This window comes from Cydia splendana, chromosome 6 (genome assembly GCF_910591565.1).
Source record: "Cydia splendana chromosome 6, ilCydSple1.2, whole genome shotgun sequence".
NCBI classification, from domain to species: domain Eukaryota; kingdom Metazoa; phylum Arthropoda; class Insecta; order Lepidoptera; family Tortricidae; genus Cydia; species Cydia splendana.
In genome coordinates, this window is record NC_085965.1 from 23,478,003 (window position 1) to 23,492,075 (window position 14,073).

Consider the following 14,073-nt stretch of genomic DNA (forward strand, 5'->3'; position numbering starts at 1 on the left):
TACGTTTTGAAGTATTCGATATTTTCTTTTATTTCCTTCCCTGGCACTGACCCTACTTTTTCTCAGCAACCGAACCGCGTGTGACATTGAAAAACTCGTACGAGTGTTTACCCGTAGGTATGTACAAATATAGTGCACAATTATTTACCATCGTATTTTCACGGAAACTTATGAACGTGTCTTGCTATTTCAGTCAGTCTCGGTACTAAAAATACTGACGTTGACTGAAGTAGTATGACAAATACGAATGTTTCCGAGAAAATACGATGGAAAACAATTATACACTATAGCTGGTCAAGCAGATCTTGTCAGTAGAAAAAGGCGGCAAATTTGAAAAACATAGGCGCGAGGGGATATCGTCCCATAGAAAATTTGAATTTCGCGCCTTTTTTTACTGACAAGATTTGCTTGACCAGGCGGCTTAGCACGGTCGCGTTTTTATCCCTTGTCACCATGCCTGTCACGTTCTAACAAGTATGTAAGTGCGAAAGGGACGCGCATAGTGATAGTCGATAAAAATGGAACCGTGCTGAGCCCGCAGCTATACATCATACATCTATATTATTATCTTACCTTTAAAAAACTTTTCCCAAAAATGAACGGCAAAGTCGACTTTGAGGCAAAGCTAATTTTTTCAATTGTTTCTACTTTTTTTCTGTGAAAATATATACGTAAGAACGTTGCTTCTGTAAAATATTTCTAAAATATGTATATTTCTCGCACCATTTTTGAGAAAAGCACTATACAGGGTGGAAAGGCACGACGATCCTTTCCGGAAATGGGAGATAGTTTAGCCTAAGCTCTATATTTTCTCCATAGAAACTATGTTAATATGGGCAACCGTTTCTAAATTATGACCTTTTAAACATCCACGCAAAAAACTACTTTGTTCTAACCCTAACAGGTGACAGGGTCAATGAACTTACTTGTAAACAATCAGTATTCGACAGGAAATTATGCTAATTTGTTGCCATCTAACCATTTTTAGGTCTGCTTACAGCACGGTAAGAATCATTGCAGGATTTTCGCTTTCTTAGTGGTTCCACTTGTTCAATACTTGAATGAAATAGTTATGTTATTCCTTAATATTAATAATACTAACCACAACATTGTTTACAACGACAGTTCAAATGGTGACATTGACAACCACTCAAAAGTACGCAATCGTCTTATAAATATCTCTGGTTTCCTTGACTGATAAAAAGGTTTTAGTTTCTTAACACGTTTCACAAAATTATTTTCGAATAATTGGAAACTATCTAAAATAATTAAAAATAACAAGTAGGTTGTGTTAGTTGCACCAAATGAACTTGCAAAAATGAAATACTAAGAATAAATCAAGAATAAATACTTCTTCAATACCAAACTAACAAACCTTCTTGCGTGGTAGGAAATAGACAAGACGTCTGATGTTTGAAATTAAATTTTCATTGAACTATACTTATTGAATGTCATATTCTTCAAATAAAAATGTTAGATGCTCGTGGCTATTTAAATTTGTGGGGCTGTGTAAAAGATATGGTGTACCAAACCAAACGGAATGTGAAACTGCGGACGAAATGAGACAAAGGCTAATTGGTGCTTTCTGCGGAGGATAAATGACGAAGAGCATACACTATATCGCATGTGCATCGACATACTCGGGTACGGGCTGCGGCGGCGTTGTAATACACGGAGGTACATTTGAACACCGTATGTGAAAAGAAGATAGTATTAAATATTGGAAAAAAGTAATTATCTAAGAAAGTAATAAAATTGTTTGTAATATTTTTGCATGCATTTGATTTATTTGACATTTATGCGTCATTCATACATCATTGCGATACTGTCAACGATCGGAAAAAAGTGTAAAGTCCCGAGCTTTCCCGACGGAGATCCTTAATCTAGCCGTCATGTGCACATGCTATAGGGTTATCACCACAGTTAAAAAGTAGTATTTTTGCAATTTTTATTTTTTACTCAATTAACGATTCTTACCATTACCAATAGTCTCTGTATCACTTAAACGACCTAATACTTCCGGGAAGGATCGTCGTGCCTTTCCACCCTGTATATGACTCGGCTGGAAGGCTACTTGCTGGCTTCGGATTCAATTAAACGGACTCCCAAGGTCGTCCGTTTAATACGAATCCTCAGCCTGCAAGTAGCTACTTCCGAGCCTCGACAATAATGTACTATTACTAATCAGTGCAGTCAAATCGTCAGTCTTTTTAAGAATATGCAACGAACTGGAATAACTACTTTAAGGGTTCCCAGTTGACTGCGGCACCCTAAAAATGACCCCACTTGTACTGTACCGCGATATGATTTCTAAAGTAACAAATAAAATACAGATGTGTTGATTAAATATATACTTACAATAGTGACTAAGTTACATATCACATATAAAATAGCTTAAAGAATAATATTTACAACTTATATATCACTCATCCATCAGATATTTAAGATTTGAATCGAAATTATAGGTGATACTGATAAATAATTATGTTAATTCTAAAGGCCCCTGTACACAATGGGCCAGCGCTGGCCACTCCAAGGGACGCAGCTATGCGGTAGAATGAGATAGCAATATCACTTGCTCCCTCTAATGGCCGGCGTTGGCACATTGTGTACAGGCGCCTTAAAGCGAGGACTAGACTAGACTTGCATGCAATTTACATTGTCGACTACTAAAGCAAACAGCATTCAAAAGTTTTATCAAATACCGAAATGTAATGAAAATTGCATACAAGTTATTGCTAGTCTAAACCTCACTTTAATTATGGATATCTTATTATATTACCTATGGGTTTTAAGCTTTAAGCGGTTATTACATTTTATGAGCTGTGCCGACGTCACCGAAAAAGCAGGGACACACTTATCCAACATACCCACTGAACCCTGAAATTTGTATGCTTAGAAACATACTTGTCATGCGTTGCATTGCGTGTGACAAGTAAAGCCTGACGGAATATATGATCACGCGCCATGTTGCGGAATTTCATTGGAACGAATTTTTTCATAATAAACTGAACTGTCACCGTATACATGAGAATAACAGCACCCTCTTGACAATGATCATATTACGGCCAGGCTTTATGTTTCTAAGCCTCGGAGTAAATATCTATGGAGTGGAGACGCGCACTAATTTCTATCTGAAAAATTCTGTCGTTTTTGGCGCGGGGGACGAGGTAACGCACACAAATAATGTTAACACTAATGCATTTTTAGCATGCTTCGCTACACACGCACACGATAAAATTATCAAACACTAGCAAAAACTATATTCACACAAGTACCTACAAGAACAAACACAGACAACCCTGTCCGTGAACGAGATGACGTCAGTTCTAAGTAAACCTAGCGGCTTAGCACGGTCGCGTTTTTATCCCTTGTCACCATGCCTGTCACGTTCTAACAAGTATGTAAGTGCGAAAGGGACGCGCATAGTGATAGTCGATAAAAATGGAACCGTGCTGAGCCCGCTAGATAGTGCGAGGGACGCGCCGATAATATTGTCGATATTTTATTGACAATGAATTTTAATTTCTGATTTTATCAATTATAATAATAATACAGTATGTATTTGTTTTATATTATCAAATAAATGACTTTCATTATAATACAATATCAAGTCTTTGTACCAGCATTTTACTAACTTTCATTTTTTGTATTGTTTAGATGTTATTTCTAATAGTTTGTCAATTTGTTTAGGGCAAATCTTGCAAGCTGATATAGAATGATTTTTTATTATCAGTTCATTAGTTAATATTTTACATGTTGGTTTACTTCTGAAAGCAATGCAATATACTATCGAGCATGCAGATCTGATGACAGAGATGGAACGCGGCCATAGGATGTCATTTAAGGGATATCGGGCGGTAGATCGTAAAATCGGGCATATCGAGATATTCCTAGGCATATCATGAAACGCCGCGCCGCCATTTAATAATCTGCCTTTTGCATTTTTTGCCACTGCTATTACTGCATTCTATGTGGCATTTTGAGCAGCATGCGTAGGTACTAGGTAGGTACTAAAATCATACGCTACCCAAACACGTAGGTACTATAAGTAGGCTGTCAAGCCATTTCAATGGTTATCATTTGCTAAAATTTAGGAAATCCTACTTATTCGATATGCCTAAATGTTGAGGTTTGCACGGTATGGCTGGTGGTCACTAGTCAGATCATGACATGCCGGCGTTTCATGATCTGCTTAGGAATATCACACCTTGAAGTTAGCACGATATGGCTGGTGGTCACTAGGCAGATCATCATCTGCCTAGGAATATCACTCCTTGAGATTTGTACGATATGGCTGGTGTTCGCTAGGCAGATCATAAAATGCCGGCGTTTAATGATCTGCCTAGGAACATCTCACTCTACTTATGTGCCTAAACGTCGGCAGGCATATCGTCAAACGATGAGGTTTTAACGATATGGCTGGTAGTCACTAGCCTGATCATGAAATGATCATAAAAGATTCTTATTCATATTCTTATTCTTAGGCATAAGCCAAGAGATATCTTGGTGGAAACCAGTTAAATTGATCGAAACCGAATTAAGAAATTACGTTCTTTCATCTAACCGGTTCGCATGGAACGATATAATACCGGTTACTCTTGGCTTTCAGAGACTCTCGGTTAAACTCATTGTCATACGTGAAAGTGATAACAATACTTACCATTCTATCTCGCTTCGATATTTTCAATTTAACCGGTTAATTTCGTTCCACAAAATCGGAAGGCGAACGAATTTGGCATAAATAAGTATCTCAATAGAACAGTTATTTAACCAGTAACCTTAAACAGAAACGATATCATTTTCGTTCCCTGGTGAATGAACGAAACCGGTTTGAAAAATAAAATGGTTTCCAAGCCCTGGGTGTGCGGCGTAAAAAAAGATGGAAATATTGATTCTCCTAATGTTTGTTTATTTCAGACCCCGTCCACTCCCCTCTTACTAAGTAATAATAAAATAATAATAAAGTTGATCAAGCAAATCTTGTAGAAAAAGGTGCGAAATCGACTTTATTTTTAAATTTGCCACCTTTTGCTACTGACAAGATTTGCTTGACCATCTGTATATTATTCATTATGTTTATATCGATTTTACCGATATTGGTTTTTATGGTGTCCCATCACTAGAGTCTGGCTACTGAAATATTACACAAATGTTTGGCGGGATATTCAAAAAATCTTGGGCTGGTCACACTTTGTGTAGTAGGAAATATAGTTTTGATACTAGAAAATATTTTTGATTTTCTGTGCACACGTAAGCTACCTAAGGATATAAGTTAAATATACGTTGACGTGCACTCAAAGTCAGCTCACCTAATTTCTACCACTATGTAAAGTATAGTCAACGATAAACACATATGTTAACACTTTCTCACCATATACCATTGTAACAAGGCGAAAAATGAAATGTAGTGTAAATAAGACCTAGCTCTATAATACCGTAATATTAATCCATCGCCAAAAAAATACATAAGTACTATGCCAAATATGCTAAATCATGCTAAATGCTAAGTATCAAAATATTTATAGAGCACCAACCTCCTAATTTGTTTACATTTGTTTAGGAGTTGTAAACATTGCAGTTTTTCGTTATACAACGCTACACGTCGACTTCGCACATTGTCGTAATTATTTACGAGCTTAAATAAAAGTTTGCGAACCACACTCAGTATAGACATTATTAATGTAATTTAAAATAAACCCCTTATTTTTTTTTTATTTTTTTTTATTATGGCTTTCCCCTCTTGTGTGTATTGGCAGGAGGGATTTTGCCAATGACGACGTTTTAAGACGTACTACGCACGATAAGAATGTTCGGTGAATAATTTTGATTTGGTGATAGGAATTGTGCTGGGAACCTAATACAAAAACATTTATTGTTATGGGCATCACAGACAACACATGACATATGTACAGTTTATTAGAAAAAGAGCGGGAAAGGCGATAGTTTTGACAGTTAGGCAGCATGCCAACATAAGGAGAAAAATAAGAGATGGGCAATAGATATAAGATGACAAGTATTATAGAAAGAGTAGAGCAAGTAAAGCCGTTAAAGTTTTATATTATTTTCTTGTATGTGTTTAAGAATAATTCCAGTGATGGGAGGATCCATGAGAACCAGAAGCGTTTGAAAATTGATAGGCCGCGGAATATTTTTCGGTAAAACATCATATAAAGAGTGGTTAAGTCTGTTGCAAGAAAAGAAAATGTGTTCCGTCGTTCCTTCGTCAAGACCGCACTCGCATAAAGAAAACCCCTTATAAACCGCAAACAATTTGAATTAATGACATAAATTGACAACTGACTTTTAGCTTTTTTTTTAAATCATAGACAATTGGTGATACAACAACGAAATATCTGTCAACAATTTTTGGCTAGCCAGACTCTAATATTGGTACGGTGATACCAGAGTAATAAATTAAAAGTGCCTATTTATGGAAAGTGACAGCCGTAAATACCTTAAATTAATAAAATATTTGACATGTTAAATAAAAATATATAGCTGGTCAAGCAAATCTTGTCAGTAAAAAAGGCGAGAAATTCAAATTTTTTATGGGACGATATCCCTTCCCGCCTACATTTTTCAAATTTGCCGCCTTTTTCTACTGACAAGATCTGCTTGACCGGCTATATGTAGAAACTAAAGGAAAAATTAATTTTCAAAAAAAAATAGTCTATCGGTAATTTTACGTTATTTAGGGGTTGTGCACAAATCACGCGAGATGTTTTCGACTAACTTTTGATCCCCCGTCCCCCTTTTCTTTATTCTTATAGATCTATTTATTTGATTAAATAGATTAGGTTGATATGAAACTAAGGTGTTATATAAAACAAATGTGTTACATAAATTATATAATAAAAAGCAACGCAAATAGGGCGTATTACTGCAATGTTCTGCCGCCAGAGTGTAGCACTAAGCTAGCTAGTAAATTTTCTCTTTTCTCTTTATCGCTCAAATATGCAATAGTGATAGAGAGGTTAGATAACGAAATTTAAATTTTCTTGTTCCGCGGCGGACCCCCAGATTGTGATGGATTGTGGTAGTCGCGACCCCTACGCAGAGTTTCGCATAATATTCCCTATTAGAAATTCTACACGTACCTAATTAATATTTAGAAGGTCTTCTTTAGAATTACCCTAAATTAGATCTAATACCATGTCACTGGTATCACTGTCAGATTGACAATGTTTTTTAGTTATTTGCAAAATTAATGCACTATTTGATAATATTTAGATGTAGTAGTACTTACATATGATAAGAAACGTGTTCTTTTTGTAGACTAGACGATTCCGATCTCATTTTGCATGAGAAAACGCTGCAATTCGGCATTTTCGGCTCCTATCATTCCGCTTAGACTGACGTTTGCTGAATGGCGTATGACGTGTGGCAACTAGTTTTATATAACCTCCTTGACCGGCGGCCGCGGACTTTTTCAGAGGGGAACGCCTGTTAATGGCGGCTCCATAGATATTTACTCCGAGTTCTAAGCATATTTCAGGGTTCAGATTTCATAATGCATTGCCAGACGTTGCGTAAGTGGGATAAGTGTGTCCCTAGCTTAATTTTCGAAGTTAATTGGACCAAGAAAAAACTGCAACGATTTTGATAGCATACGCAGTACGCTATTTATACGTCATAATTTCATAGAGATGCGTTGGGACGACGACATCAAAAGGACTGCGGGAAAGAAGTGGCTCCAGGTCGCACAGACCCGTGACGAATGGCATAAAATGAAGGAGGCCTACACCCGAAGGGTAGAGAAGGGCTAGAGAGAGAGAGAGAATTTCAGTTCAGTTTGTCAGCATGTCGTTTTAAAATGAGAACGTAAACTTCAATTATTTGAGAGCGGGTTTTTGGCGGCGGTTCCGTGAAACTCAAGCCTACGGTGGTTATAAGTTATAAGGCAACCATATTGACGTATTTCCATTCAGCCCCACGCCTGGCTCTTGCAGTAGTGCAGCACCAGTTTACCGTCTGTGCCGAAACACTCGTACAGGTTCTTCACCATCTGGTCCGGAGACGGGGCAAATGTCTGGTTCACATACAGGAACTGAAAAAGGAATATTACCGTTTAGGTTTACAGCCAGAGCAGCTTGGAGATCACTGGTGAAGAGTGCCCACAACCGTCACATCCCTCAGCTATAGTCATAGTCATATAATTTATTTGCTATAAGTATACAAGTATACATGCAAATATACATTAAAACAGTATTTACATTTAAAATAAGTTCACATAAAATTATTATAATAATTCAGTAAATAATTCTAGTATGTCTAATCTAGTGCATTAGCAAAATATTCATCGATTGTATAATAAGGTCTGCTTAAAAAATATTGCTTAAGTCTTCTGTCAAAGGTGTTTATATCGCTACAATCTTTTATCTCATCGTTTAATTTGTTGTATACCATAATGGCGTTATTATTTATGCTTTTATTAAAGTGACTGAAGTGGGACTTAACTAGAGCTAAATTTTTTGTTTTCCTTAAGTTACGAGGCTACGATCTACTACGGTCTATGAGGTTACGATCTTACGATAAGGAAGAGGTTTACAGGTGGCACAAATTGCTATGATAATTAAATAGCATCTCAACCAGGCGAGAGCAATAATTTTCAAGAATTTATTAGTAATTTTAGCAAACTACTAGAATCTCCCTTATTTAAACAACATAAAATAATAATAGTTGGCGATTTCAACATCGATATCTTGACAAATACGCGCGAAAAAAAAACTTTAATTGATCTCTTAAAATCTGTTGGATTACGATGTCTTTCATCATCCCCTACTCGCATTTGTAACACTACAAAGACATGTATTGACCACGCCTACACCAATATATCGAAAAATCTCGTCCAATGTGACGAACCACTAAACATGAACCTATCTGACCATCTGTGTGTGATTGTGCGTGTTATTATTGAAAAAACACTACAATGTAATAATGTAATCTGGAAGAGACTGTTCTCGGAGAAAAATAAATACGAATTTACTTACAGTTTGTGCAATCATGACTGGAACTCGCTACTGTATAAACAAAGCTGCCCAAGTCACACTTTAGATTTGATTTTGCAAAAAATAACACACTTCTACGACACTCACTTTCCACTTAAAAAATATCCAACAAAAAATGTAAACAAATCTTGGGTAAGTAACCAGGTCAAAAACATCCGGAATAACCTTCATAAAGAAAAATTAACTTTGTCTAGCGGTAACACATCTGACGTAAACAAAACGATTAACGTGATATCCGAACTCGAAAACCAGTTCACGAACGCACTATATCAGGCACGAAAAGATTTCCTTAATCAGTCTATTGCGAACAGCACTAACATTTGCAAAACATCCTGGCAAATAATCTCATCCGAAACAGGCAGACGCGAGGACAAGCGGAACGCCCTTCAAGTACTGATAAGCAAAGCCACGGGAGCGTCCGTCGATCAGCAGGCGGCCGAAACTGCAACTGAACTAAACCGGTTTTACGTTGACTCAATTAAATGTGCAAATGCAAATGTCAACAAGCCGGCTGCGCTTGATTTTTTAACTCGATATATAAATAAACACTTAAGTTATATAATTCATACTCCTTTTTCGTTAAATGACGTAGAAAAAATGGTAAAAAACATTAAACGAAAGGATTCAAAAGACATCAATGATATGTCCACTCACCTATTCGACTTGTTACCAAGTTTTATCATTGAAATACTGTGTAACTTGGTTAACAAGTGTGTTAATGCCGGCAAATATCCATCCAATCTAAAAAGGGTCAAAGTTCAACCTATATATAAGGGTAAAGGGGAGATGCAATCCCTAAAGAATTTCAGACCTATTTCGCTAATACCCATATTTTCCAAAATTTGTGAAGGGCTATTAGGTGAAAGACTCATGTCATTTTTTAGAAGAAATGAGTTATTAAATAAGCAGCAATACGCGTACCAACATGGCCGCTCGACGATAGACGCAGCCAGAGACGTCGTGGAGAGGGTGATGAAACACCTGGAGGGGCGGAGGCAGGTCGCAGCTATATTCTGTGACCTGTCACGCGCCTTCGAGTTGGTGAGTCATTCTCTGTTGCTAGCCAAACTTGACCACTACGGCGTTACAGGTAGCTTTTACGACACGATTGTGTCATTCCTCTCCAACAGGCAGCAGCTGACATCCGTATGCGGTGCCAGGTCGGATCTGCTGGATCTGGGTGAGCGTTCCGTACCACAGGGTTCGAGTATGGGTAATAACCTGTTCTTGATACTCATGAACGATTTCACAACCGCAAGTGACCAGGCCGAGTTCGTATTATTCGCGGATGATGGGTGCGTAATCGTAGCCGCCGACACCCATGCGCAGCTCGTGGCAAAAACCAATATGGTCATGGATCAAGTTGCGTCATGGTTCACGGCCAATGGAATGACATTAAATGTCGAAAAAACCAACATCATCCGATTTGGGCTCCGTGGCAGGCAGGATCACAATCTAAACATTGTCTGTAATGGGCAGCCGGTTCCACAGGTGGATGAGGTGAAATATCTCGGTCTAATAATAGATTCTGGTCTCACATGGAGTTCTCACATTGATACACTGTGCAGCCGGCTCTCATCTGCATGTTTCGCACTGAGTAGATTGCGTCCTAGCCTTAACACCGATAATGTGAAAAAAGCCTACTACGGCTACTTTCATTCACTTCTTGCTTATGGCGTTGACCTCTGGGGTAATGCTGCAGAGCGAGAAAGACCGTTCAGGTTACAAAGACGAGCGATGCGAGTTGTGGCGGGAGTTCCGTGGGACAGCGACGTAAGAAACTTGTTCCAGGAGTACAAGATACTAACGCTACCAAGTCTGTATATCCTGGAAATCGCAAAATATGTACGAACGCATTTAGACCAATTCGCAACATACGGTGACGCTCACAATCGCAATACAAGGCAGCGACATAAATTGCGACCACCCCCGACTAGACTGGCAAAGTCCAAAAAACTGCTACACTCAATTGGTCCAAAGGTGTATAACGCAATACCGGATGATATTAGAAATGCAAATAGTGGTAGGTCGTTCGAAAATAAACTAAAGGCAAAGTTAATTACGGATGCACTATATTCAGTAAAAGACTTCTTTCAGCCATCTGGAACCATCTGATTACTTGCCAAAGCCTAACACTAATATAAGGTATAATGATGATATACCACCAAAGAATTAAATATAAGTTGTTAATGTTAAGATTGTTATTTATTTATTTTATTTTTATTTTAAACTTAATAAAAAAAAAATACTAATAATTGACTTAAATCGATAATTAAAATTAATAATTTTAAATTAAATGGATAATAATAATAATAAATAAATGGATATAATTTGAATTAAAAGTAGTATGTAAGTTAAAATAATTTGACCTAAAATAGTTAATAATTATGTTCTGTAAATGTTTTAATGTATGAAATAATAATGTGTGCTGTAACAGAAATAATGTGTTGACGTGTAAAATACTTATATTTTATCAATAAAAGTTCTGATTCTGATTCTGATTCTGAATAAGTTTTTGGCAAAAGTTTCATTTTTGGTACAGTCAACTGTAAAAATATGGGTGTACAAATCATCTCAAAAATATGTCCCGTAACTCGTCAGTGAATTAAGAACTATGGGCACAGAATAAATAATAGTACTAGGTACAGAAGACTCGCTCTCTAACAAAACGCGTCTGTTACGATCAGGACAGATATGGCCGCTAGCTGGCGACAGCGCCACGCGCGGCTTATGGCTAGCCACCAAAATTGGTGTGGAAGGGATGTACTTTTAGCTACTTGTTGCAAAGCGACGAAATCGCAGAGTGAGCCACGCCTGCTATGGGACATATTTTTGAGTAAGTTGTCTACACCCATATTTTTACAGTTGACTGTACAAGCTTTTATCGCTGACTACTTTTTTTTCCACAGGCAACTAATACTCACTGAGACAATTATAAAAACCCCAAACACAGTTAGGTTTTGATATTTTTTATCACAGAGTTCCTATGGCCGCCTCCTGTCTTCATCATCAGATCAGGTTGATGGTACCATAATATTGCATTGTCATCCAATTTACACTTGTATGCAAACTTTCAGCTTCATTGGAAGCCGGGAAGTGAGTCAAAATTAACATGCAATGTCTGACCCATACAAACATACATGTCTCTTAACTTCAACCTCGGGTAAATCCATTCAACCCTCTCTCTCCTATTACCTTTTCTTAGTAGCAAAATCGCATAATCCGACAGATGGATTTACCTGAGTTTGAAGTTAAGCGACGCAACTCATACATAGTTACATAGGTACATTGCAAGTTCAATAAAAGCTTGTAAAAGAAGATAAGACATACAAGTCTCTCGTCGGGTTCCAGCTTCAGGTACTTCTTGACAAACTCCATGATCCAGCCGATGGGCTTCTCTGCATCCACGGCCCACTTTTTCTTCTTCATGATCGGAGCGTTGCCCGTTGCCTTCAATAAAATGTCAACTGGAAAATTAAATAAATAAATGGTAACTTTAATATAGATAAATTCGCATATACTTATGTACATGGACAACATCCATAACTCGGCAACAAATATTTGTGTTAAACACACAAATGCCCTTATTATTATTATTTAAGCTTTATTTCTCGCACGTCCGTTATAAAATTGACTTTTCTTTTGTTATATTTTCACAATGTGCAATCCCTTGAGGGTAAAAGCCTCCTTTCCATTTCTCGTTGTCTGTAGCCCTTACAGGGATTCAAATCCACATCCTGCTTCGAAGGGGTCCAACTAAGACAGGAGGGCGTTGAATAAATAGTCAGTTTTTAGGATTCTTGTTCCTTTATAAAATTTTAAGTTGGAGATGGATGAAAATACTCAATCAAAGGACCGCAAGGAGAAAATATTGGGTCTATTACGTATTCTGGCCAGTATTAGCTGGAAACAAGCACCATTCTAGGTGTAATAGAAACAAGACGTAAATTGCAACTAAACTATGTTTATCACTTTATCAGTTGTGATAACCCCAACTTTACATTGTGTCATTGGTAAAATTTTATCAAACTAGGCAATAATCTTTTAAAGTATCGTATAGAAGCGATGTTAGGTAGTCTAAATTAATTAGCCTGATGGACCTAATGGGCGCAAATAGAAAAATTACAGTAAACATTTTTACTTTTCACTTTATCAGATTTCACGGCGTCGCCATTATCTTTATCTTCTATTTTCAAAGTTTCCGTTGCGCTAGATAAACTCGCCGTGTTATCCTCTGATTTTTCATCACTCATTGTTATAAATAACACTACAAATTTGAAAAATATATTGTATGTAATACGAGTAATTTGTGTTGACTTCACAAGTTCACAAAAATATCTATCTATCGAGTCGTCGTCGATTCGAGTATCGATTTGACATTGACAGTTTATCATACATGAACAGAGTTTGATTAAAATGGACGGCTTATTCAATGTCTCAAACTATTTAAAGGTGTCAGTAAAAGTCGTAATAAACGCACCGCACCGCCCCCACTTCACTTTCCTTTGTCATTTCATTTTAACATAAATTCATGGTCTAATAAAACATGGTCTTCCATTCCCAGAGTGACACGCGATTACGTCACAATAACATTGCCACTTTATTTCAACATAACATGTTACATGGGTACATTATACCTATGGTTAATAAGTTAAAATATTTCTTTATAATTTTATAATTTTCATCAATATGTATTTTAGCTTAAATTTTACAATAACACGTCATTTTTAATTACTCGTTAGCAATATCTTCCGATTCAAGAAAGAAATTTCAGACTTTCGGGTAATTCTGTTTATACTACTGGCAACACAGGATAGCGCTATGGACATTTGACAATTCGGATCTAGATAACTTCATGCCCTGACCGTCATCCTTGTCGAACGCGTGTTAATTGTTATTTCCTTCTCGCTCAGTGTCAGCAGTCGCAGTGTTTTCCAAACTTTTCACGTCGTAAGCTTGGTAATTAATGTGTAACTGTGAATTAGTTTTTTAAACGTTTGTCTTGTATAGATAAATAAAGTTTAATTTAATACATTAGATTTGTTTTATTTTACTATGTTTC

General features: G+C 37.0%; 1 protein-coding gene across 1 annotated transcript; it reads right to left on the reverse strand.

The window, feature by feature from the left end:
- Positions 1–7,571: 7,571 nt before the first annotated feature.
- LOC134791771 (autophagy protein 12-like) lies at positions 7,572–13,336 on the reverse strand. Its single transcript, XM_063762925.1, has 3 exons — positions 13,153–13,336; positions 12,342–12,478; positions 7,572–8,050 (listed from the first exon to the last, which is right to left on the reverse strand). Exons 1-3 carry the CDS (start codon positions 13,262–13,264, stop codon positions 7,928–7,930), a joined length of 372 nt encoding a protein of 123 aa, XP_063618995.1. The 5' UTR covers positions 13,265–13,336; the 3' UTR covers positions 7,572–7,927.
- Between the last annotated feature and the right edge of the window lie 737 nt (positions 13,337–14,073).

What these genes read in the sequence shown, in the direction of transcription:
- LOC134791771 (XM_063762925.1), bottom strand. Translation starts at nt 13,264, where the DNA reads ATGAGTGATGAAAAATCAGAGGATAACACGGCGAGTTTATCTAGCGCA. An exon ending in GAAATCTGATAAAGTGAAAA is followed by an intron (nt 12,479 to 13,152) that starts GTAAAAATGTTT and finishes TTAATTTTCCAG; the next exon opens with TTGACATTTTATTGAAGGCA. An exon ending in TGGAACCCGACGAGAGACTT is followed by an intron (nt 8,051 to 12,341) that starts GTATGTCTTATC and finishes TTCCTTTTTCAG; the next exon opens with TTCCTGTATGTGAACCAGAC.